We start from the raw sequence: 25,377 nt of genomic DNA on the forward strand, positions 1-25,377 counted from the left end.
TATAAAGGCAAACCCCTTACAGTTCAATGCCAAGAACACATTTCTGGGAATAAGTACCACTGAATAAACCTAAGAAGGATTCTAAATAGACCCACTTACGATTGCTCCCTTAGACTGGCACACTCAACAACAAAATGTTTCATTGTTCATCTTCTCTGCCTTACTTTTTCTGTGGCCTTTATTATGAAAAGCGGCAATAGGCTATGCTTGAAAGCAATAAGTATCTTTCTGACCCTCAGTGCTGCAAAACTAATGAGAAGATGCCATAAAGCATGCTGCTGAAAAATTCCATGAAATCACAGTACTAGGAATTTGCATTGAAGATGGGAGGTGCTTGAATTTACTAGTACACTGAAGGAATTAATCCCCATTAACACTGGTAGCATGTTCTCCAACCTCCACCTACCCAGCAATCAATTAAGACTTAATGAGGCTTTTTTGTCAAGTTTGACGGGGTAATTGAATAATGTTTAGCAATTTGTTTGTATTTAGAGACCGCTCATAATCTGATGCCCTAAATTCTCTCTCTCTAGTCGTATTTGCACTCACAAAATCAGAATTTACATTTTTGCGGTATTAGTTGTCTCAGTTTGTGACCCACTTTTGGGAGTCAATGAGAGCTACTTAATGTGTTACCTTTTCATTAACACTAAAAAAAAACCCTTCAGACATTTTGTCATGTTTGAAAGTGTACCTGTGGTTTCAGGTACAGGCACACAGACTGAAACAATCTACAAGTTAGTAAGGTAGGATAATATTACTATCCCCCACAGAAGCTGGAAGACGGCAGGGTAACTAAGGCCACAGAAAAAACATGTCAACAAAGGCAACATTTTACAGAATCATTCTGGTCCATAGCTCAGTTGTTTTGCTACTACATTACATTAGCTTTCATAGCCTTGCATTATTTAACAATCCACCTGTGCAAAAAAAACTACATATATATATGCTTTGCTGGACATGTACTTTAAAAAATAGAAAGCTTTTAAATCTTTACCTTGGCTTTGCAACGGACAGAAACACAGCGCTATACAGAGAAGCACTACCTGAAGCACCAAATGGTCCATTAGTCACTCCTGGAATAAACAAATGGTAAAAATATTACATCTGTTTTGGTTGACTCTTATGCGTGGATATTGTATTTAATGTCTTTGGCATCCCTGGGCTTATTTTCAAATGCAAATAATTTTATCCTTTTCCACATGCAAACTCATATGTTCAGACTGGCAGTCACACAATCAAGTGTAAAAGAATTCCCTGTCTCATCTACTGAACATAAATGACTCCTTCAAATGCTTCAGTACCTTGCAGGAAAAAAAATCATTACCATCTGCTTCAAACTTGCAATACAGGAAGTTAACAGCACAATTCTAAACAGTTATGCAATTCAAATTCTACTGAAGTCAGAGGGCTGAAAAGTATGTAACTGTTTATAAAGTGCACAGTAAAAAAAACCAGCCTTCAAAAACTATTAAGACCAGCTGTATTGGTAACTTCTGATATCCTGATATCTGTTCTTTTTTAAGTCCTATGGAGAATTTTTCTAAAACGCATAAATATTTATTTGCTGTCAGATAAGAATTGCATTTAGCAAAATCAGGTCCAAAATGGTCCAGTCAATCAGGATAGAATATCCAAATTTCATTGTGGTACAAATTGTATAAAATTACTAAACACGTATAATTAGATGAGACTGCTGATTACAGATGAATGGTGGATGGATTCACATCTACTGGACACCAGCCAGTTTTTATTAATTGGATATTTCTAACAACAGTATTTGTTCGTGACAAAAGATGCACTGATGCACTTACTCATATTGTGATTCTGTCTAGTAGTTCAACTACTTTGGGATCTGGTTATAAACTATAGACTTTGCATTTGAATTCCCTGTTACAGTCCTCATGGTGGCCAGCTTTTCCAATTCATGAAAGTTGCACTCAATGCTGAAACAGCAGGTTTTGAGAGTTGGGTTGCCAACAGGTCCAGGGAAAAAATGACCTGTCCTTTTCACAGAAGTTGAATATGTAGCAAGGGATAGTTGAAGCTTTTCATGTGTCTGTGTGTGTTAAGTACCATCAAGTCACTTGCAACTTATGGAAACCTTACAAATTAGTGACCTCCAAGGCACCTTATTGCAACAGCCTTGCTCAGGTCTTGCAGACTGAGGGTTTCCTTTATTGACTCTTCTCCTGAGAGCCAACATGGTGTAGTGGTTAAGAGCTGCAGACTCTCATCTGAAGAACCGACTCTGATTCCCTGCCCTTCCACATGAAGCCTGCAGGGCCGGTCACAGTTCTCTCAGGACTCTCTCAGCCTCTTCTATCTCACAAGTTGGGAGAGGAAGTGAAGGTGATTGTAAGCCACTTTGGGGTTCCTTTGGGTGGAAAAATGTGGGGCATAAAAACCAACTTTTCTTTTTCTGGTGCCTTCAACTTTTCCTAGTATTTCATGGCATTGAGGTAAATAACATATCATTATGCCTATGGACATTTTTCTTTAGGGCTTGTTATCAACTCCCTCTGTCATGGATTGCTGCCTTGACGTGGTGAGAGGGTTTGCATGGTTCAGTGAGGCTGTGGGCTATGCCATCCAGGGCCACCCAAAATGGACAGGCTGCAGCTGAGAACGCAGACAAAATGCGATCCACTGGAGAAGGAAATGGCAACCCACTCTAGTATCCTTGCCAAGAAAACCCCATGGACAGTAACAAAAGGCTAAATGATATGGCGCTGGAAGATGAGCTCCTCAGGTCAGAAGGTGCCCAATATGCTACTGGGGAAGAGCAGAGGGCAAATACAAGTAACCACAGAAAGAGTGAAGTGACTGGGCTAAAGCCGAAAGGATGCTCAGCTGTGGATATGTCTGATGGTAATAGGAAAGCCGAACGCTGCAAAGAACAATACTGCATTGGAATGTGGAATGTAAGATCTATGAATCAAGGTAAGCTGAATGTGGTCAAACGAGATGGCAAGACTGAACATCAACTTCTTTGGAATCAGTGACTCAAATGGACAGGAATGGGTAAATTTAACTCAGAGGATCACTACATCTATTACTGTGGGCAAGAGCCCTGAGCCTGCTTAGGCGGGGAGGGCGGGATATAAATAAAATTTTATTATTATTATTTATTATAAGAGTCCCGTAGAAGAAATGGTGTGGCCTTTATAGTTAACAAGGGAGTGAAAAAGGCAGTAATGGGATACAATCTCAAAAATGACAGAATGATCTTGGTCCGTATGCAAGGCAAACCATTCAGTATCACAGCAAACAAAGTCTATGCCTCAACCACTGACATAGAAGAAGCTGAAGTGGAGCAGTTCTATGAAGATCTACAACACCACCTAGAACTAATACCAAAAAAAGATGTCCTCCTTATCATAGGGGACTGGAATGCCAAAGTGGGAAGTCAAAAAGTAACCGGAACAACTGACAAGTTTAGCCTTGGAGAACAAAATGAAGCCGGGCAAAGGCTAATAGAGTTTTGTCAAGAGAACAAGCTGGTCATAGCAAACACCCCCTTCCAAAAACCTAAAAGGTGACTCTACACAAGGACATCACCTGATGGGCAACACAGAAATCAGATTGATTACATACTCTGCAGCCAAACATGGAGAAGCTCCTTACAGTCAGCAAAAACCAGACCTGGAGCTGACTGCGGCTCAGATCATGAGCTAATTGCAAAATTCAGGCTTAATCTGAAGAAAACTGGGGAAGACATTAGGCCATTCAGGTTTGACCTTGATCACATCCCTTATGAATATACAGTGGAGGTGAAGAATAGGTTTAAGTAAGGAACTAGAGTGCCTGAAGAACTATGGACGGAGGTTCATGACACTGAACAGAAGGCAGCAATCAGCACCATCCCAAAGAAAAAGAAATGCAAGAAAGCAAAGTGGCTTTCTGATGAGGCTTTACAAATAGCTGAGGAAAGAAGGAAAACAAAAGGCAAAGGTGAAAAGGAAAGATTCACCCAACGGAATGTAGTTTTCCAGAGACCAGCAAGGAGAGATAAGGAGGCCTTCCTGAAGGAACAATGCAAAACAATAGAGGACAATAATAGAATGGGAAGGACAAGAGATCTCTTCATGAAAATTGGAGAAATCAAGGGAACGTTTCGTGCAAAGATGGCCATGATAAAGGACAAAAACGGTATGGACCTAACAGAAGCAGAAGAGGTTAGGAAGAGGTGGCAAGAATACACAGAATTATACAAGAAGGATCTCAATGCCCTTGACAACCAGGACAGTGAAACTGCTGACCTTGAGCCAGACATCCTGAAGTGTGAAGTCAAATGGGCCTTAGAAAGCATTATTAACAACAAAGCGAGCAGAGATGACAGTATCCCAGTTGAGCTATTCAAATGAATTGAATTGAATTGTACATTTCAGAAAATTCTATATTTCAGAAAATTTCTAGAAAATTCCAAATTTCTAGAAAATGTCAAGTCAATACATTTCAAAAAATTGTGAAGTGTGGATTATTAGGATGTCATTGCAGAGTGCTGGACAGATCTACTGGACCTCTAAAGCTGCGCTGCATGTCTTTCAAAGTGCCCCCTACAACATTTATCTTTCATGAATGAAAAGAGAGACACCCTTGTGGACTGGCAAACGTGAGTGCCTAGGCTCTATACAAATTTCAGACAGCTCTCCTCTTTCTGATATATGCTACATTCATTTACTCTGCAGTGGCTTCTGACGCAGAGTGTTCTAAGCTGACCATAAGAGTTTCCTTTTTAAAAAAGAGTTTCGTTCAAAGGAATGTTTAACCTCACAGCAGATCGGCATGTACCGAACTGCTATTCATACACCACAGCAACATTTACTATCTGGATAGATAATGATGGGAGGAAGGAAGAAAAGCAACATTTCAAAAGAAAGATTTCCTAAAAAAAATTTCCCAAAAGGCAAAATAAGGACAATGTTTTTACTGGGAAAGCAGAAACAGAAATAGTTTGTCCCTGGTAAATAGGGCTACTGGAACATCTGGAGATCAGCACTAGAGGGGGAACTGCTTTTGGAGATGCGTGTCCATCATTATCGATCTTCTCACTAAGGAGCCCCATTATAACTTCATCACGTCACAGTACTTCTCAATGAAGCTCCATATAACTTCCCTCCAAAGAAACCCTAAAGGTTTTTACTCCATATTTTTACTTCTTTATTTACAGTAACCCTTTATTTGCAGCAACTTCTCACATTTTTGCTAAAGAATAAAATTATGTTCCCTCACATGCTGTGTCACTATGCAGACTTGCGCTGAAGTAAGACCGCCTGTAAGTAAGACCTCTGAAGCAGGGTGTGCCAGGAAACTGGATGGGATGGTATTTGGATGGGAGATGTCCAAGGAATAGCAGGGTCATAACACAGAGGCAGGCAATGGCAAACCACCTCTGAGCGTCTCTTGCCTTAAAAACCCTATGGGGTTGCCATAGGTAAGCTGTGACTTGATGGCCAAAAAAAAAGTCAGTAGCCTTAAATATGGCTGCAGACGCACAATTTTTGTAATATCTGAATGTCAGCACAAAATGAAGAGAAGGGGCCAGGAAGTTTACAAGATGTTCATCTGATATCAGGCAACTATATAAAGGCCAAAGATAATGAGTATAACAATAATGAACATAACAGTTTTCCAGCATTTTTTTTTTAAACGAAAAGCAGCCGCAATCTCATTTGCAAATTCTTGGGAGATTGGCAAAGTTGGGAAGGGTTACTTTAGCTATTATTTCACCATAGGCCATTCCTTCCTAACCATAAATCCTCCTCTCCAATTTTGATATATTTATTTCCTTCACTTTGCCCTGGAATTAAATCCAAACAAATGATGAACGTATAAGCCAAGCTTGATATTCCTGTTTGGTCCTTGCATCTACTAAACATCTTCATTATGCTTATGCTAATTTGCTGCTCGCTCTCTCCCTATGAGTATGGACTGATAACTTCCATTACAATGTATCTAAAGAAGTGTGCATGCATAAATAAAATAAAATTTTGTTGGTCTTAAAGTTACCACCAGCAGGACTCAAACGTTGTTTCCCCCTCCCCAAGTTGTTTTTGCACCAATGAAGGAAATTATATGGGTTGTTTGGTCCAGAAAAATGGCTGGAAAAGTAAGTATTAAATAGCCATTCTACCTGCCATTTCTCTCCTTAAACTGGCAGTCTTCCAAAGCAGCTTTTCCTTTTAGAAAACAATTAGGGGACTATTATTGCATATCTTGTGTAACATCTAGTTTGGCCCTAATGGGTCAGTGCATACATCCATCTAGCAAATGACTGTCTACTCCAAAGGCAATTCTCTGAACCCACACTAATGTGTCTTTCTCAACATTACTCTTATTACTTAAAATTTCTGTAAGTAACAAAATGAGAGAATTCAGAAACAAACCAGATGGGACAATGAAAATCCATGATCCCCTTCCCTGTCTCTTCAAATTTATTTTATATAGGCATCAGGAGGTGGGAGAGGGAAATTGAATCAGAAATATAGTACGATGGAAGAGTTAGCCGTTCTGCACACTTCCCCCAGTATGAATCTCTCCCCTCCTCTTCTCTGGAAGCTACAATTCATCCAGTGGGAAATATTTACAGGACTTAAGTTTTGGGAAGAGTGTGTATATTTTAGGGAACTTTCATGCACAAATACTCCCTGCTCTAACACAGTAATCCCAAATTAGGATCCCACAGTTGTTCCGATACCTTGTCTTGCTGGCCTTTACGCACACCAAGAAAATTCTATATCTTTGAGATGTGCCCTTGGCAAGGACTCTTCACAGTTTTGACGAGAATTGGCAGCATTTCTTCCTGACTCTGCTCCTGCACCTGTAACAACCACCCTGCGGGCAGGAAATTAAGCTGGTATACTTGTTCTGTCTTTCTTTCCCTCTCTGTGCCAGGAAAAACTCAAACTGCTATATACCTTTGTGTCAAGCTTCTGGTTGGGGAAGGGCACAAGAAGGCAGAACAAAAGAACTGTGGTTCCGGCAACATAGGGAAATGTGGTACCTTCCTAGATTTGCAGAGCTGAGACAAAACTTCAGAGGGTAACTGTGTTGGGCTACAGCAGATCAGCTAGATTCAAGTCCAGTAGGGCCTTAGAGACCAATAAGATTTCTGGGGTTAAAGCTTTTGAGAGTCTTCTTCAGAAAAGAAAGATATAAAAGTGCTCCCCACCAATACTTGGCAGTGCCCTGTTAACAGAAGACATAACTTGAAATACTATAGGAACATGCTGACATTACACACGGACAGTGCAGCTCGAGAGTAACTGAGTCTAGAAAGAGAAGTCAAAACAAGAGAAGAAACCTCTGGAAAGCAAAACAGCACCATACCTTCTCTGTGTCCCAGCTGTCTTCTTAGAATACTCTTATGCAATTCTCTCAAATGCGCCCTCTTACCAGCTTCCCACTGCATTGCTGGAGCCTGCTCGCTATTTCCTGTTTTTATTCTTTCTCCCCCCTTCACGATTATGAAAAGTCTGACTCAGTGGCTATTATCATGAAGATAGTAGACTCAGTGCCAACATGGGAAAGCCTAAGAATGAGCAGATGGGATGCCACTGAAGGAAACCAGGTGGCAGAGATAAGTGGGGAACTTTCCCTTGATTTGGCTAGCTAGGTACAATAGGTTTTCAACACTTCCTCTGCTCAGGAAATGGAAACAAATAACAAACAAACAAGAGGAATTGATTCAGACTAGAATTATGCATTACTTCAGTGTGCCATTGTTAAGAACATCTGAACAGAGGTCCCTCCGAAACCTCCCAACATAATTTACTGTAAATTCTTCTGGAAAAAGTTATTGGGCATTTCAATAGTGGGGGGTGGGGGGGTGAACATATCCCACAATTTTAAGGAGAAATGCTGTTCTTCCCAAGATACATCCCAAGAGAGATAGAATCAGCATTTCCAAGCTACATATCAGTGCCAGTATAGGTCTCCAATTAGGGATCTAGTTTCAGGTTTTGTTCCAGGAAACTCTAATTCAGGAGTCCCAATCTGAAAGGGTAGTATTACCGGGTCTTTTGCCCAGTGTAGAATCAATCCCCCACTAGCTGCTGCATCCTCTTGAATGCCCAAGAAAAGATCACAACAAATCAGTTCTGGGCTTTTTTAAAAAATTATTTCATGGGATTTTTTCCTCTCTGAGCTGCTTATAGCTTCATTTCCAGTACACTTCTTAGTCTATGTTGCGTTTTTAAGACAAAAAAAACCCTGTAATATATGCAGGGGAGGAGTAGTTCAAGATACTTTTCAAATATTTGGAAAGATGTGTGCTATACACAGTCAAGCTGCTTCTGACTTATGGCAACCCTATGAATTAATGATGTGCAGTTAAGAAGATACTGGATTTATATCCCACCTTTCACTCTAAATCTCAGAGCGGTCACAATCTCCTTTTACCTTCTCCCTCCCACAACAGACACCCTGTGAGGTAGGTGGGGCTGAGAGAGCTTTTACAGCAGCTGCCCTTTCTAGGACAACTCCTACAAGAGCTATGGCTGACCCAAGGCCATTCCAGCAGGTGCAAGTGGAGGAGTGGGGAATCAAACCCAGTTCTCCCAGATAAGAGTTCGTACATTTAACCACTACACCAACTGGCTCTTGAACAGCTGAGCATTAACAGCCCTGCTAAGGACTTGCAAATTACCCTGAGATATATTTTTTTGTTTCATTATTCAGGAGTAACTGCCATTAAAGAGAAGGCTGGCAATCACTATTGTGCCTTATAAACCATGGAGGAACTTTTTGCCAGTATGTCTTATGATGTCTGTGGATAGGCATTATGAACCATGGAGTGCCTCCCAACAAGCAGATCTGTTTGGCCTCTCACCATATCTTTTGACCCTTCTTATTCACCTTCGCACAAGCACACTTCACAGGCAACAGATACACATAAAAAGATAAAAAAAAATACAACAATGAAGGCGGCACCAGGTATATAGCATCAATGGGCACAAAGGAAACATTTTTTCTCCATTCTCCCACTTTGATTAATCCAACTCAACCTCTGATTATTCCCACCTCTGGAGGACACTTCCGTCCTGGACCCCCATCAGTCCAGCTTTTGCCCAGGTCATGGGGTGGAGACAGTACTGGTCGCCCTGGTGGATGATCTCCAGTGGTTTCTGGACTGAGGCGGCTCAGCGATACTGATGTTGTTGGACCTGTCAGCTGCGTTCAACACGGTCGACCATCAGTTGCTGATTCACCGCCTTGCCGATGCAGGGATTCAGGGGTTGGCCTTACAATGGCTCTCCTCTTTTTTTCACGGTTGGGGACAAAGGCGATTGGGGGACAGACATCCCAGAGACACCCACTTAACTGTGGTGTGCCTCAGAGGGCGGTGCTCTCCCCGATGCTGTTTAACATCTATATGTGCCCCCTTACCCAGATTGCCAGGAGGTATGGGTTGGGTCGCCATCAGTATGCTGATGACACCCAGCTCTATCTACTGATGGACGGCCAGTCTACCTGTACCCCAGAAAATCTGGACTTGGCGATGAAGGCTGTGGCAGGGTGGCTTAAGCTGAGTCGACTGAAGCTGAATCCGACAAAGACAGAGGTCCTTTGCCTGAGCCACAGTGGCCTGGGAAGGGGAATCCCCCTACCAGCTTTTGATGGTCCGCCACTTGTAGTGGCACCCAAGGTCAGAAGCTTGGGGGTGCTACTGGAACCTTCATTGACAATGGAGGCCTAGATAGCAGCCACTGCCAAATCCGCCTTTTTCCACCTTAGGCGGACAAGCCAGTTGGTTCCTTTCCTTGACCGCGGCAACCTGGCAACTGTAATCCACGCTACGATCACCTCGAGAATGGACTACTGTAATGCCCTCTACATGGGGCTGCCCTTGTCGCAAATCTGGAGACTGCAGCTGATGCAGAATGCAGCGGCTAGGCTGTTATTGGGGTTCCCCATGTGGGAGCACATACAGCCTGGGCTGTGGGAACGGCACTGGCTGCTGACAGTGTACCGGATTCGCTACAAGGTGCTGGTTATTACTTTTAAAGCCCTATATGGCCGAGGACCTGTCTACCTTAGGGACTATCGCTTCCCATATGTTCCCCAGAGGGTACTTAGATCACGGGCACAGAACCTGTTATCGATCCCTGGGCCGAGGGAGGCAAGACTGAAGATCACTCGTGAGAGAGCCTTCTCTATAGCGGCCCCCTATTGGTGGAACCAACTGCCAGAAGAAGCAAGAGCCTTGCGGGACCTTGTTCAGTTTCGCAAGACTTGCAAGATGGCTTTATTTCAACTTGCTTTTAATGGATAGCCACATATGAGGGTACTCAAGAAGACCAAAATTATTGGAATGTATTATTATTATTACTACTAGCACCAAACTGTTTTTAAAATGTTTTAATTGTTTTATTGTAAGATTTTAATTAGTTAATGTTTAACCTATAAATGTTTTTACTGTTGTGAGCCGCCCTGAGCCTGCTTCGGTGGGGAGGGTGGGATATAAATCCGATAAAATAAACCTGCAAGTTAAATTTTAAACTTCAATATACTGAAAGAACGCATTGAGAAGTTCAATTATTTAAGTATCGCTCTGAGGTCCAGGCGTACCTGTTCCTTTGCTGTAGTTGGAATTCTGCCCTGTTTTCGACATCACTGCGGAGAGTGCCACACTTCAGCACTGGTTGCAATACATCCTGTACAATATTATATCAAATCCTGGCAGTGCTCACGGAACTCTGATTTGTTATCTAGCAAGTCCCTATTAAAACTGGGACTCATTTTGGGCAGGAATTTGAAGGAGCAGAGCAGAGCAGAGCTCCTTTCTTTCTTACCCCCTCCCCCCCAATAATTGCTTCTGGGTTCCATTGTTCAACCCTCCTCCCCATGAGAATTTTGATGAATTCTAAGATTTGACAAACTTTTTAATATTTTGCCCCACAAAAAAAATGGGAAAACAACAAAAACATATAAAGCAGGCAGATGAAAATCTTCATCATGCCACTGTGGAGAAAGTTAATTTAAAAAGTATGATGGCAGTAAGGTTTTATTATGACAGTTATAATTCAAGAAGCATTTTAAGGTAGATGTTGAGCTGATATAATTTAGTTCATCTTCCGGTGATGTCACTGCATCTCAAAAAAAATATTATAGCTTTGGAAAAAGTACAGAAAAGGACAACTAGAATGATTAAAGGTTTGGAACACTTTCCCTATGAAGAAAAGTTAAAATGCTTGGGGCTCTTTGGCTTGGAAAAATGTCAACTGAGGGGTGACAACAGAGGTTTACAAGATTATGCCTGGGATAGAGAAGGTAGAGAAAGAACTACTTTTCTCCCTTTCTCACAATATGAGAACTCGTGGGCACTCAATGGGCGTTTTCGCACTCACCTTCAGCCGGCGCGACCCCCCTCTTCACCGCGCAGGATCTGCGTGGATTTCGCACTAAACGCCGCGGAGCAGCCGGAAGAGCCGGAAACTCCCGGCGCAAAAGCGGCGCAAATGGAAACTGCCAAAAAGCAGTTTCCGTTTGCGCTGCTTTTGTGCCGGGAGTTTCCGGCTCTTCCGGCTGCTCCGCGGCGTTTGGTGCGAAATCCGCGCAGATCCTGCGCGGTGAAGAGGGGGGTCGCGCTGGCTGAAGGTGAGTGCGAAAACGCCCAAAGAAATTGCTGAGCAGTCGGGTTAGAACGGATAAAAGGAAGTACTTCTTCACCCAAAGGGTGATTAACACATGGAATTCACTGCCACAGGAGGTGGTGGCGGCTACAAGCATAGCCAGCTTCAAGAGGGGATTGGATAAGCATATGGAGCAGAGGTCCATCAGTGGATATTAGCCACAGAGTATTGTTGGTACTCTCTTCTGGGGCAAGTGATGCTCTGTATTCTTGGTGCTTGGGAGGGGCAGCAGGGTGAAGGCTTCTGGTGTCCTGGGCCCACTGATGGCACCTGTTTTGGGGAGGTTTTTGCCACTGTGTGACAGAGTGTTAGACTAGATGGGCCACTGGCCTGATCCAACTTGGCTTCTCTTATATTCTTATGATGTCAGGGGTGTTTGACATATGCAAATACGTTATGCAAATGAGTTGTGCTAATGACCTCCAGCACCTCTTTTTCTTCAAAATGACATCCAATAGTACTTTTTTTCTTATGAGATGAAAAATAAGTACAAGGAATTGGGGGACTTTAGAACAATGTGTGTATACAAGACACACAATTCATGTGGAGCTGGATAGAGCCTAATGATGTGTGAAGGGCTTAGAGGCCTGAGGGAAGCACTGAAAAGCTATTGACAAGGTCGCCTCTCATCTATTTCTCCTGCCTTTGGGGTAGAACCCAGCCCTTGTTTTTACCACAAAGCTGGGTGGCGTGAATAGGGCTGGGAGACATCTAGGGCACCACTGGAAGAAAATTCATGCTGAACCTGACACAGCCTCCTATTGGAAGACCATCAGTGACAATGGCAAAGAAAAGTTAATCCCTCCACTCTCTTTGCATTGGCCAATTCACAACCATAGGAGGATGAGGAGGATTTATATCCCATCCTTCCCTCAGAATCTCAGAGCAGCTTGTGATCTCCCCTCCCTTCCCCTCCCCTCCCCAAAACAGACACCCTGTGAGGTAAGTGGTGCTGAGAGAGCTCTTTTGAGAACTGCTCTTGAGAGAGCAGCGCTTTCAACAACTTGTGACAACTGACCCAAGGTCACACCAGCAGCTGCATATGGAAGAGTGGGGAATCAAACCTTGTTCTCCCAGATAAGAGTCTGTGAACTTAACCACTATATCAAACTGGCTCTCTAAAATATTTCTATGCTGCCTTTCCATCCAAATAATTTCCCCAAGGTGGCAAACATCCAAACATTTAAAATCCTAAAACAACATTCAAAATGTATTTTAAAAATTCAATAAAAACATATAGACAAACTAACACAACACAACCATGGAGGAATGCCAATAAGAATTACTGGGTATTTTTTGTTGTTCAGTCACACAATTGAGTCCGACTCTTTGCAACCCCATGGACAAAGTCATGCCAGGCCCTCCTGTCTTCCACCATCCTCTGAAGTCCGCTCAGATTCGTGTTTGTTACATCAGTAACACTGTCCAGCCATCTCATCTTTTGCCATCCCCTTCTTCTTTTGCCTTCTGTCTTTCCTAGCATCAGGATCTTCTCCAGGGAGTGCTCCCTTTTCATTTGGTGGCCAAAGTATTTGAGCTTCAGCTTCAGCATCTGACCTTCCAGGGAACAGTCTGAGTTGATTTCCCTTAGGACTGACTGATTTGATCTTCTTGCAGTCGAAGGGACTCTCAAGATTCTTCTCCAGCACCACAGCTCAAAAGCATCTATTCTTCTGCACTCGGCCATCCTTATGGTCCAGCTCTCACAGTCATACATTACTACTGGGAATACCATCGCTTTGACTATACAGACTTTTGTTGGCAGGCTGATGTCTCTACTTTTTATTATACTGCCCAGGTTCGCCATAGCTGTCCTCCCAAGGAGCGAACGTATTTTAATTTCATGGCTACCATCTGCAGTGATCTTGGATCCCAGAAAAGTGAAGTCTGTCACTACTTCCATGTCTTCCCCTTCTATTTGCCAAGGTGTGACGGGGCCGGATGCCATGATCTTCATTTTTTTGATGAGGAATTTCAAGCCTACTTTTGTGCTCTCCTCTTCCACCCTCAACAAGAGGTTCTTTAGGTCCTCCTCACTTTCTGTCATTAGAGTAGTGTCATCTGCATATCTGAGGTTGTTGATGTTTTCCCCAGCAATCTTAATTCCAGCTTGTGCTTCATCCAGTCTGACATTCCACATGATGTACTCTGCATATAAATTAAATAAGCTGGGTGACAATATGCATCCTTGTCAAACTCCTTTTCCTATTCTAAACCAATCAGTTGTTCCATATCCTGTTCTGACAGTTGCTTCTTGACCCTTATACAAGTTTCTCAGGAGACATGTGAGGTGGTCTGGTACTCCCATCTCCTTAAGGCAGGGGTGGGGAACCTCTGGTCCGCAGGCCATTTACGGCCCGTGAGATCCCTCAATCTGGCCCCTGGACAGCCTCCTCAGGACCAGCTGGCCAGCGGGGATCAATGTGCTGGGCCGTGCTGCAGTGGTGGCAGCCTCCCCAGGGCCAGCTGGCCAGCGGGGATCAATGTGCTGGGCCATGCTGCAGTGGTGGCGGCCTCCCCAGGGCCAGCTGGCTGGTGGGGATCGATAGGCCCTGCCCCACTGCACAGCACCCTTCCTGGGGCCAGATAGTCAGCGGGGATCGCTGGCTGTGTCCTGCAGTGCAGAGGCCTTCCCGGGGAAGAGAGGGAAAGAGCCAGAGCTTCCTTTGCCTAGTTCCCCGGGTCTGGCAGGGATCGCTGGGCTGTTCCCACTGCACAGCAGCCTCCCTGGGGAAGAGAGGGAAAGAGCCAGAGCTTCCTTTGCCCAGTTCCCCGGGTTCGGCTGGCCGGCGGGGATCACTGGGCTGCGCCCTGCTGCACAGCAGCCTCCTCGGAGAAGGGAAGGAAAGAGCCAGAGCTTCCTTTGCCCAGTCCCCTGGGGTCCCCAAGGATCACTGGGCTGCACCCTGATGCGCAGTAGCCTCCCCGGGGAAGGAAGGGAAAGAGTCAGAGCTTCCTTTGCTCAGTTCCCCGGGGGTTGGCAGGAATCGATGGGCCGGGCCGCGCTGCGTAGCAGCCTCCCCGAGCCCAGTTGCTGACTGGCTGACAGGGGTTATGGGGCCCAGCTGCACTGTGGCAGCCTCCTCCGATCGCTGCAGGGGCTGGAAGAATCACTGGCAGTTCAAGTAAGTCCCCCCCCCCAATTCTTTATTTCCCTTTATTTTCATTTCTTTCCCCCATTTCTTCCCATTTATTTTCCTTTTTCCCATTTGTGAATGATGGCTGGTGGGGGATGTGGGTGCCTTGGGTCTGGTGGGAGCAGCTGCAGTTTCTGCACGAAGGGAGGGAGGGAGGGGTGGCAGGGGTAGGAGGTGGGTGCCAGCTACCACCATTTCAACTTGCACTTGATTATCCCAGATGGTGTGGCCTAATATGCTAATATTAGGGGTGTGGTCTAATATGCTAATGAGTTCCTGCTGGCCCTCGAATGATGTTATAAATTTCTAAATGGCCCTTGGCAGAAAAAAGGTTCTCCACCCCTACTTTAAGGACTTGCCACAGTTTGTTGTGATCCACACAATCAAAGGCTTTAGCACAGTCAAAGAAGCAGAAATAGACATTTTTCTGATACTCCCGTGCTTTCTCCATAAACCAGCAAATGTTGGCAATTTGACCTCTCCAAAACCCAGCTTGAACTTCTGGTAGTTCCCAATCAACTGAAGCCTAGCTTGTAGGATTTTTAACATGACCTTGCTGGCATGTGAAATGAGTGCAATGGTGCGATAGTTTGAACATTCCTTGGCATTACCCTTCTTTGGGATGGGAATATGAACTGATCTTTTCCAATCCTGTGGTCACTGTTGTGTTTTCCAAATTTGCTGACATAATGCGTGCATCACTTCCAAAAAAAGGCTTCACCTGCTGGAGAAAGACAATGATGGAGGGAGACAGAAGAATCTGCCTGGGGTGAGAATTCTAAAGTTTTGCTTACCATGATCAAGAAGGCACTTTATCCGGTTGCCGCCCATCTAGCCTCAGATGGCAGGGACACTCAAAGCCTTCGCAGATGACTGGAGTCAACAGGTAGGTTCATATGGTAGAAAGTGTCAGGTAGGGCTGCCAAGCCTGCAGTCCAGGCGGGGGTTCCCCCACCCAGGAGGTTTCCAACCCGCTGGGCCACATTGGGCTGGCGGCGGAAACCTCCCCCTATATTGCCGGCACAATTACCCATATTTTTCGCACCATAAGGCGCTTCGGACGATAGGACACACCTTCCTCCTGGGGGGCGAGGCGCTGCCTCCGATCCCGGCGCCTCCTCCAGGATCGGAGGGCAGAGGGAGCGATCCCGGCGCTTGCTGTAAGCGTCAGAGCTGAAGCCAGGCAGAAAGGCACGGAGGAAGCACACTGCCCCCTCCACAGCCGGCGCTCGCAAAGCGCTGGGTTTGTGGAGGGGGCGGGTTCTTCCTCCGTGCCTGCCTGGCTTCAGCTCTGATGCTTACAGCAAGCGCCGGGATCGGAGGGCAGAGGGAGCGATCCTGGCACTTGCTGTAAGCGTCAGAGCTGGAGCCAGGCAGGCACGGGGGAAGCGCCGGGATCAGAGGCTGAGGCAGCGGATCGCGCCCCCCCCCGGAAGGTAGGTACCGGTACCTTCGCTCCATAAGACGCACACACTTTCTCCCCCACTTTTTTTGGGGGGGAAGTGCGTCTTATGGTGCAAAAAATACGGTACATCGCCCGGAAGTGACATCATCATGCCAGCGATGCCACGTGCAACCACTCTAGGCATTTCCAGGAAAACTATGGTTTTCCTGGAGACTCTAGCCATTTAGGAGGGAAAACTCTATGATACAACAGGTACCCACTCCAGGATGCAGGGGATTTGGCAAATTTGATGCCAGGTGTTTAAAGTATCTGGGCATCTATTGACTCTTAAAAATCCAAGTCTTTATTGTCCCAGAAACAGGAAATTAGTTGTGATGTTTTTGCAAAGTTTTTTGCTGATACAGATCTCTCAAATACATTCTGATTTGAATGCTGGTTGTAACATGGCTTAGATGAAATGTCTAATCAGTCACCTGGATCATTAATGGGCCATTTTGACCCAGTGACCACAAAATATGTTGAAAAGTGCCTGCAATCTGTGAAGGCAGATTACAGAGCCCTTCAAGGCCTTGGAACCCCATCTCTGTCTCTCTCCCTGTGCTCCACCACACATTTGTTCACCTGAGCAGGGCCTTCTGCAGGTACCACCCTGCAAAGGGGCACGATCATCAGTGGCCTTTAAATGGGTGCTTTCCGTAGTGGACTCTATTTTGTAAAATGCCTTGCCGGACGGAGGAGGTCAGAAAGATCCCCCACGTTTCTGGCTTTCGGAAAACTATGCAAAACAAAATTGTTTTTATAAAGGTGAGAGGGTTATATTACAATGGAATAGTTCAGGAGGCATGTCAATGAAGGGAACTGGTCTGTGGACTTGAGCACTGTATATGAAATTTATTTATTTACGTTAACTTATACCCCGTCCCTCCTGCAAACATTTTGGGGCGGCTTCCAACAATAGTCCTCTCCTGAATTGATCCACTGAGATCGAACTCAGGTTGTGAGCAGAGCATGAGCTGCAGTATTGGTCTTTTACAGTATGATTAATCCTTTCTCATGTAGTGAGAAAGTCTCTGTATGTGACAATTCTTTGTATAATTTGTGTTTTGGTTTTTTATCTGCATGGTGTTAATGATGGTATTGGATTATGACCGCTCTTTTAAAAAGGTAGTCCCCTGTGCAAGCACCAGTCATTTCTGACTCTAAGGTGACGTCGCATCACGATATTTTCATGGCAGATTTTTTACAGAGTGGTCTGCCGTTTCCTTCCCCAGTCATCTACACTTCCCCCCCAGCAAACTGGGTACTCATTTTACCAACCTCGGAAGAATGGAGGGCTGAGTCAACCTTGAGCCGGCTACCTGAACCCAGCTTCTGCTGGGATCGAACTCAGGTCATGAGCAGAGCTTGGACTGCAGTACTGGTCTTTTACAGTATGATTAATCCTTTGCCTGACAAAGAATTTGGTTTGGAAGCAGGAAAATAGCTAGCACACATATTGCACAGCACTTACATAATTTTAATTGGAAGACTGGCAACCTGAATATATGAATTTTGTGCCTTTATTTGAAACGGATAATTGAGAGGGTCATATATTATCTGCAATCAAGATATGCTGACATATGTTGAAGGCTTCCAACAGAACAGAATACAAAGGAATCGGATGCTGTAAATCCCTGTGGATTTATTCAGATTTGCTTATTGGAGTAAAGGGGTTTGTAATTTTCTCAACAAGAGTATTGTTCGATTTGCATAGTAATTGAAGTCACATTTTTTATTTTCATTCATCTCCAGGTGGTGGCTGGAAATCTCCAGCTATTACAACTTTAATGAATGTTGTAATAGGTTTTATTATGATTTTATTTCTATTTGCTATATTCCGCTCTGAGCCCCCAATGGGGAATGGACGGAATATAAAATAAATAAATAAATAAATAATCTATCTCCAGATGACAGAAACCAATTCAGCTGGAGAAAAAGGCTACTTCGGAAGGTGGACTCTGTCATACTAACCCACTGAGGTCCTTCCGCCCGCAAACCCCGCCCTCCTCAAGCTCCACCCCCAAAACCTCTAGCATTTTTCCCAACCTGAAACTGGTTGACGCGCCTTGAATGAGAGCTCGTCTCCCCCCACCCCCGTCTGACAGACCCAGCCTGCCGTTACCCCATGCCCGAATCTGCATGCCAGAAAGACAACGTGTTCCCTCTAAACTGAGTTAGCGCGAGCAAACTCACAGATTTTCAGCCTCCAGCTCACACACTTATGCCTTAGCTCAGGAAGGATGACCCCAGAGCCCTCTAATTTATACTGGAGCTCACAACTCTAATGCCAGCACACAGCTCAAAAAGTAGAATTTTTGCTCACAAGACTCTGCAGCTTAGCGGCAACGTTGCCTGTGAGGTGAAAGGAAGGGTGGCCGAGGAAAGAAAGAGACGCCGCAAGCCTAGGCGAGAGATTCCTTCAGACTTACAGTCTCAGCGGGCTTTAGGACCTGAACAGCTGGTCGCGGGGAGGTCCAAAGGCTCCAAGCCGGCTCTGGGGGACTTGGGGAAAGAAAAGGGGGCGGCTCGCTCTTTGGGGAGCTTGGATCGCCCCTAGGCTGGCCGGCTCCTGGGATCCCTCCGCCTTTCACACGCTTGGAAAGGCTGAGCGCTTTTTCCCAAGCAGGAAGGAGAGGCAGGCAACTTGCGCGGGCGGGGAGAAGAAGGCGTGAGTTGAGAAAGGGAAAAGTTTCGGCTGCCCCAGGAAATTGCGGCTTCCTTTCGCCAGTCTCCTGGGGCGGGGCGGGGCGGGGCTAAATTTCGCGGCTCTTGCTTGCAGCTCGTGCGTCGTTCGCCTTCCAAGGAAGCGGCCCGGGAGATCGCAGGGGCGACTCCTCCGCGGATGATTCAGGTTCTGGGAAGGGGCTAGTCGTTCGGGTCAGGCCGAGCAGCAGTGCCCGGACATGCTTTGGCGAGAGCCAGCGGAGCAATCCCTTTCCTCCATGCAAAGTGAAGGGGAGGGGCGAGGTTGGCTGACGCCGGGCGGGCGTCCTGAACCTAATTTCTATGCGCTGGGCAATGTTCCCTCGAAGCTGCAGAGTCTTGTGAGCAAAAATTCTACTTTGGGAGCTACTAGCACTGAAGTGAGCTATTGGCATTAAAGGTGTGAAGGACTGCATCAATGAGTGTGCTCTGGGGTCAGCCTTCTTGAGCTAACACAAAAACGTGTGAGCCGGAGGCTAAAAATCTGTGAGCTCGTTCACGCCAACTCAAGAGTTTAGAGGGAACACTGGTGCTGAGTTGCAGAATTTCGCCTGGCCCTGAAAAGCGACCCAGGTGGGAAAAACCTTGTTTGGTCTGAAGAAGCAGAACAAAGTTTGACTCCAGGGTCACCTTTCAGGGCCACAAAGCTTTATTTAGGGTAGGCAGGAGCTTTTGTGGGCACACATGAACATATGAAGCTGCCTTATACCGAATCAGACCTTTGGTCCATCAAAGTCGGTATTGTCTTCTCAGACTGGCAGCGGCTCAGTGAAATGGACATGCTTCCTCAGTGAAATGGAATTTGCATGTTGAGCGATAAATTAGCGCGCAACAGAAGGAAGATATTTATCAGATTCAGGAATAACAAGCTTGGTTAATATGGTTACCATAATGGAGATGTTTTAACAGATGCAAAGACCAAACAGATAGCAAGTTAAGTGTACGTGGTCATCCTTTGCTTGGATTCGATTCCATGGGAAAACACAAGGAGCCAAGTAAATATGTCAGACTTGGAGGCTTTAGTGTAAATGTATCATTCTTAGCATTGTGAAGTGCTAAAAAGTAATTAACAGAGACCCTATGTTACGCACCATTCATCTCCTGTTCTTTGAGGTGGGGTGATTGGTTGTGTTGTTGTTACATCTCCTCTGTCAGCAGACCAAAGAAATGCATTTCAATCTACGATTGTAGTATTTATTGCAATGCAATTGCAATCACTATTCCATTTTACTATCTCTCTCGGCTTGGCTTCGCGAACGAAGATTTAAGAAGGGTGCAATAGTCCACGTTTGCTGCAGGCTCGCTGGTGGCTGACAAGACCAATGTGGGACAGGCAGGTCCGGCCACAGCGGCTGCAGGGAAAAGTCTGATTTAGGGTTGGTCCTGTAGCAGTGCGATTCTTCCTCAATCTCCTTTTGTCCTCAAGACCAACTATGCGTGTGTTCTCAAAGGAAGAGACAGCCTGGTGGATGGTATGCCTCCATGCTTTGCGATCTGAGGCTAGGTCAGACCACTGGTGATGGTTGATGTGACAGGTGCTAAGGGATTTCTTCAAGGAGTCCTTGTACCTCTTCTTTGGTGCCCCTCTATTTCGATGTCCGGTGGAGAGTTCGCCATACAGGGCAATCTTGGGAAGGCGGTGGTTTTCCATCCTAGAAATATGCCCTGCCCAGCGCAGCTGCGTCTTCAACAGCAGTGCCTCGATGCTGGTAACCTCTGCCCGCTTGAGGACTTCAGTGTTGGTCACAAAGTCACTCCAGTGGATGTTGAGGATGGTGCGAAGGCAGCGCTGATGAAAGCGTTCAAGGAGTCGCAGGTGATGACGGTATAAAACCCACGATTCGGAGCCATAGATGAGGGTTGTCATCACAACCGCTTTGTAAACATTGATCTTTGTGCCTTTTTTCAGATGCTTGTTGCTCCACACTCTTTTGTGCAGTCGGCCAAATGCACGGTTTGCCTTTGCCAGCCTGTTGTCAATCTCCTTGTCGATCTTGGCATCTGAGGAGATGATGCACCCCAGGTAGCTGAACTGCTGGACTGTCTTCAGAACTGATTCACCCACAGTGATGCAGGGAGGGTGATAATCTTCCTGGGGTGCAGGCTGGTGGAGAACTTCTGTCTTCTTCAGACTAACTTCTAGGCCGAATAGCTTGGCAGCCTCTGCAAAGCAGGACGTCATAGGCTGCAGAGCTGATACCCAGAGAGCCAGTGCGGCTTCAGAGCTAACAGGAGCACCACCGACATGGTATTTGTTCTCAGGCAGCTCCAAGAGAAATGCAGGGAACAGAACAAGGGTCTGTATGTGACTTTTGTCGACCTTACCAAAGCTTTCGATACCGTTAGCAGGAAAGGCCTGTGGCAAATCTTGGAACGTTTAGGATGTCCCCCAAGGTTCCTCAGCATGATCATCCAGCTACACGAAGACCAGCGAGGCCAAGTCAGACACTGCAACGACCTCTCGGAGCCCTTCCCAATAGGCACAGGTGTAAAGCAAGGCTGCGTTCTCGCGCCAACTCTCTTTACGATCTTCTTTAGCATGATGCTTCGAAGAGCCGCAGTAGATCTAGATGAGGACGATGGTGTCTACATCCGCTATCGCACCGATGGCAGCCTGTTCAACCTGAGGCGACTAAAGGCACACTCCAAGACAATGGAAAAACTCATCCGAGAGCTACTGTTTGCTGATGATGCTGCACTCGTCTCCATTTTACTATACACCAAAATAAAGAGGATGTATAGCCCTTCTTGGTGAGAATACAGATGTAAAGACTGGATGACTTCAGCATATGTTGTGAGATAAGAAACCAGTATCCCTGTTAAGCCCTGCGGGTTGTTCAGAGTGCTGTAATAAACTTGTAATTCAGCAGTTTCCCTTTCCAGACTGTTCCTGAAGTTTCTTTGCAATAAGACTGCTACGTTGAGGTCACCTATTGAATGACCTGGAAGATTGAAGTGTTCTACAGGTTTCTCAGTCTTGTGATTCCTGATGTCAGATTTGTGTCCATGTATCCTTTGACCTAGGGTCTGACCTGTTTGCTCTATGTAGAGGTGCGAAAGGCATTGCATATGCCATTAAATGCCAACAGTGCCTTCCATTATTTGCCATTATTTGCTCTGTCAGGGAAGTTTTATCACGTAGCCCACTGATAGGGGTGTAACTCATTAGTGCACAAAAACTTCCTGGGGCCATTTTAGATCTGGAAAATGCACCTTCTCTCTTTGCACTATGGTTCTGATTCAAAGCAGCCCCTGTGTGCCTGGAAATCTAAGCTGTGACCGGAACTCTGGATGCATGTCTGCTTGACAGGACAAAGGGACAGAAATGGGAACACACACTAACATAAGGCAGGGTTTTGTTTTGTAGAAAAAGCCCAGAAGGAACTCATTTACATATTAGACCCCCTGGCACCAAGCCAGCCAGAACTGAGTTCCTGTGTGTTCCTGCTCAAAAAATAGTCCTGACATAAGGCAACACAAAAAGGTGTCCAGAAGGAGCATTGGAGACAGGAGAGATTAGCCAGCAGTTAAGTCATGAGTAATATTTTACCTGGGAATATTACATTGCTGGGCAGAGGAAGGAAACTTAGCCCAGGGCTGCTGCTGTTCTACTGAACCACAAACACTGTCTGCATTCTGTCTTTCCATTCCATCATGGCTTCTCTCTCTTGGCCTGCTTTTTGCAATGAACCATGGTTCAGAGTGAAAGACTGGGAGATCCCATCTCTTAATGGGGTGCTTCCCCAGGTGCAGGCAGCACCCCTAGGTAACACCAAGTTGCCTGGTATGGTGGGCAGCCTTCTGCTAATTACCTGTCTCCCGCTGCTGCGGAATAGGATGGCAGGGGGGAAACGTGGGAGACAAAATGGCATCCATTGACATTGTGATGTCACTTTTGGCTGTGTAACCAGAAGTGCCATCACCATGTTGTGAAACAGTCTAGGAGTCACCCAAAACACTTTTTTACCATAGAGTTTCCAGTGGACCCTAGAGCATCCCACTATGTGGAAACATCGCTTCCAGTTAAACAGCTGGAAGTGATGCTGTGGTGTCAATGGATGGTTTTTGGGTAAGTCTCACCTTCCCAGTCTCTTGGATAGTGACCTTAGATGGGATGGATCTGGTTGACTTTATGTATGGCAAGAATTCTGCCCTTTCTTTAGAGAGGCAGAGTTTCTGAAGTAGTGTGGTAGTTTATGTTTTGTGTTTATAAAATATTTGGGTGGATGCAAGAAGTATTAAACAGAAGCGGTCAGAATGGCTGAGAAAGTGCAAATTCCAGATGGCTCTTCGGGATCCCTGGCCCCCTGGCAACTTGTTAGATGACTTAGTTGAGTCTTGGCATGGCTGGCTCTCCAAGGTCATCGATGAGATTGCGCCATGGCGCCCTCTGCGCCCCCGCTCTAAGCTAGCACCATGGTATACCCCGGAATTGCGGCTGATGAAACGAGGGCTCAGATGGCTAGAGAGGCAGTGGCAACGGACTCGAGACGAAGCGACTAGAACATTTTTGTTATGTATTTGCTTTAAAGTATGTACTTTCTGCCGGCTCATTGGAGCCAGGAAAGCAGAGCTTGGGAACTGTATAACAATGGGTAGTGGGATCCAAATACCTGCCTGTTTGAATGAACCAATGGCAGGCTAGCACGGGAGATTAGAGTTGTATATAGGTTTGGTCCACAGGCCCTTAGTCAGTCTTTGTCGGAGCAGCCTACATCATGCTTTCCCTAATAAAGAGCTGTCCTCACTATGATCTTGACTCTGCAATGCTTTGAACTCACTATATTACAATCTTATAGAGAATTTATGAAGTCCTATGAGATGGCAGTCAAAGTCACAAAGAAAGCATACTTTGCGGCCAAGATTCCATCTGTGACTTTGTGCCCGGCACAATTGTTTAGTATAATTTGGACGCTTACAACACTGCTGCAAGGCAGACCAAATCTTAGGGAATTGGATATTGGCTGTGAGGCTTTTGCAAATTTTTTCACAGATAAGATCTCATACCTCCGCCATGACCTTCCTGCCACAGTTGAAACAGTACGTGAACTTGAGGCTCTGTGCCTGTCTTCTGGACCAGCTTTGGATCATTTTCAATTGCTCAGTCTGGAGGAAGTTGACAGAATCCTCTCTACTGTACGCCCAACAACATGTGATCTGGACCCTTGCCCATCCTAGCTGATTAAAGCTTGCCAGGGAGAGCTCCGATATCCTATATGGGATATTGTAAACAGATCTCTCTCGGAAAGGCTTTTTCCAGTGTCTCTTAAAGAGGTAGTGGTCTGCTCTCTCTTGAAAAGTCCACCCTAGATCCGACCGAATTGGCATATTATCAGCCGGTCTCAAACTTACCCTTTTGAGGTAAAATTTTTGAGAGAGCAGTAGTGGTACAGTTACAGAGCTTTCTGGAAGATGTTTCCATCCTAGACTCCCACCAGTCCAACTTCCGTCCAGGCCATGGGACAGAGACAGTTTTGGTCGCCCAGCAGCATCTGGATTGAGGCGGTTTGGTGGTACTGATGCTGTTAGACCTATTGGCTGCATTTGATATGGTCGACCATCTGTTGCTGACCCACTGTCTCGCTGACTCAGGGATTCGGGGGTTGGCCTTACAGTGGCTTTTCTCTTTCCTCTGCGGTCAGGGTCAAAGGGTGTCAATAGGGGGAGAATCATCTTGGAGACACACACTTAACTGTGGTGTGCCTCAGGGGGTGGTTCTATCCCCGATGTTGTTTAACATCTACATGCAACCCCTTGCCCAGATTGCCCAGAGGTATAGGCTGGGCTGCCACCAGTATGCTGATGACACCCAGCTCTATCTACTGATAGATGGCCGATTTGCCAATGTCCCAAAAAACCTGAACCAGGCGTTTTCAAGCCATGGCTGGATAGTTTAAACTGAGCCGATTGAAGCTGAATCCAACGAAGACGGAGGTTTGCCTGAGTCGTGGTGGTCTGGGCAGGGGAATCCCCCTACCAACTTTTGACGGTGTGCCACTGACAATGGTGCACAAGGTCAGAAGTTTGGGGGAGCTACTGGATTCCTCCTTGACAATGGAGGCCCAGATAGCAGCAACTGCGAAATCCGCCTTTTTTCATCTTATGCCGGCGAAACAGTTGGCTCCCTTCCTTGACCGTAGCGACCTGGCAACTGTGATCCATGCAACAGTCACCTCAAGATTGGACTACTGTAATGCCCTCTACATGGGGCTGCCCTTGTCATGAACCCAGAAACTACAGTTAGTGCAGAACGTGACAGCCAGGTTGCTATTGGGGCTGCCCAGGTGGGAGCACATATAGCCGGTGCTGCAAGAACTGCACTGGCTGCCAATAGTATACCGGATTCGCTACAAGGTGTTGGTCATTACCTTCAAAGCCCTTTATGGCCGAGGACCTGCATACCTGAGCGACCATCTGACCCCACACGTTCCCCAGAGGGTACTAAGATCGGGAACTC

The 25,377-nt window shown here is 45.8% G+C and overlaps 1 protein-coding gene across 1 annotated transcript in view; it reads right to left on the bottom strand.

Moving 5' to 3' along the window:
• The window catches only part of OSMR (oncostatin M receptor), a 70,887-nt gene extending 52,004 nt beyond the window's left edge, over positions 1–18,883 (bottom strand). Inside the window, 2 exon segments of the mRNA XM_060236592.1 lie at positions 998–1,076; positions 18,647–18,883. Coding sequence (XP_060092575.1) covers positions 998–1,067 — 70 coding nt within the window. The 5' untranslated portion in view covers positions 1,068–1,076; positions 18,647–18,883.
• Positions 18,884–25,377: the final 6,494 nt, after the last annotated feature.

This window comes from Heteronotia binoei, chromosome 4 (assembly GCF_032191835.1).
Source record: "Heteronotia binoei isolate CCM8104 ecotype False Entrance Well chromosome 4, APGP_CSIRO_Hbin_v1, whole genome shotgun sequence".
NCBI classification, from domain to species: Eukaryota; Metazoa; Chordata; class Lepidosauria; order Squamata; family Gekkonidae; genus Heteronotia; species Heteronotia binoei.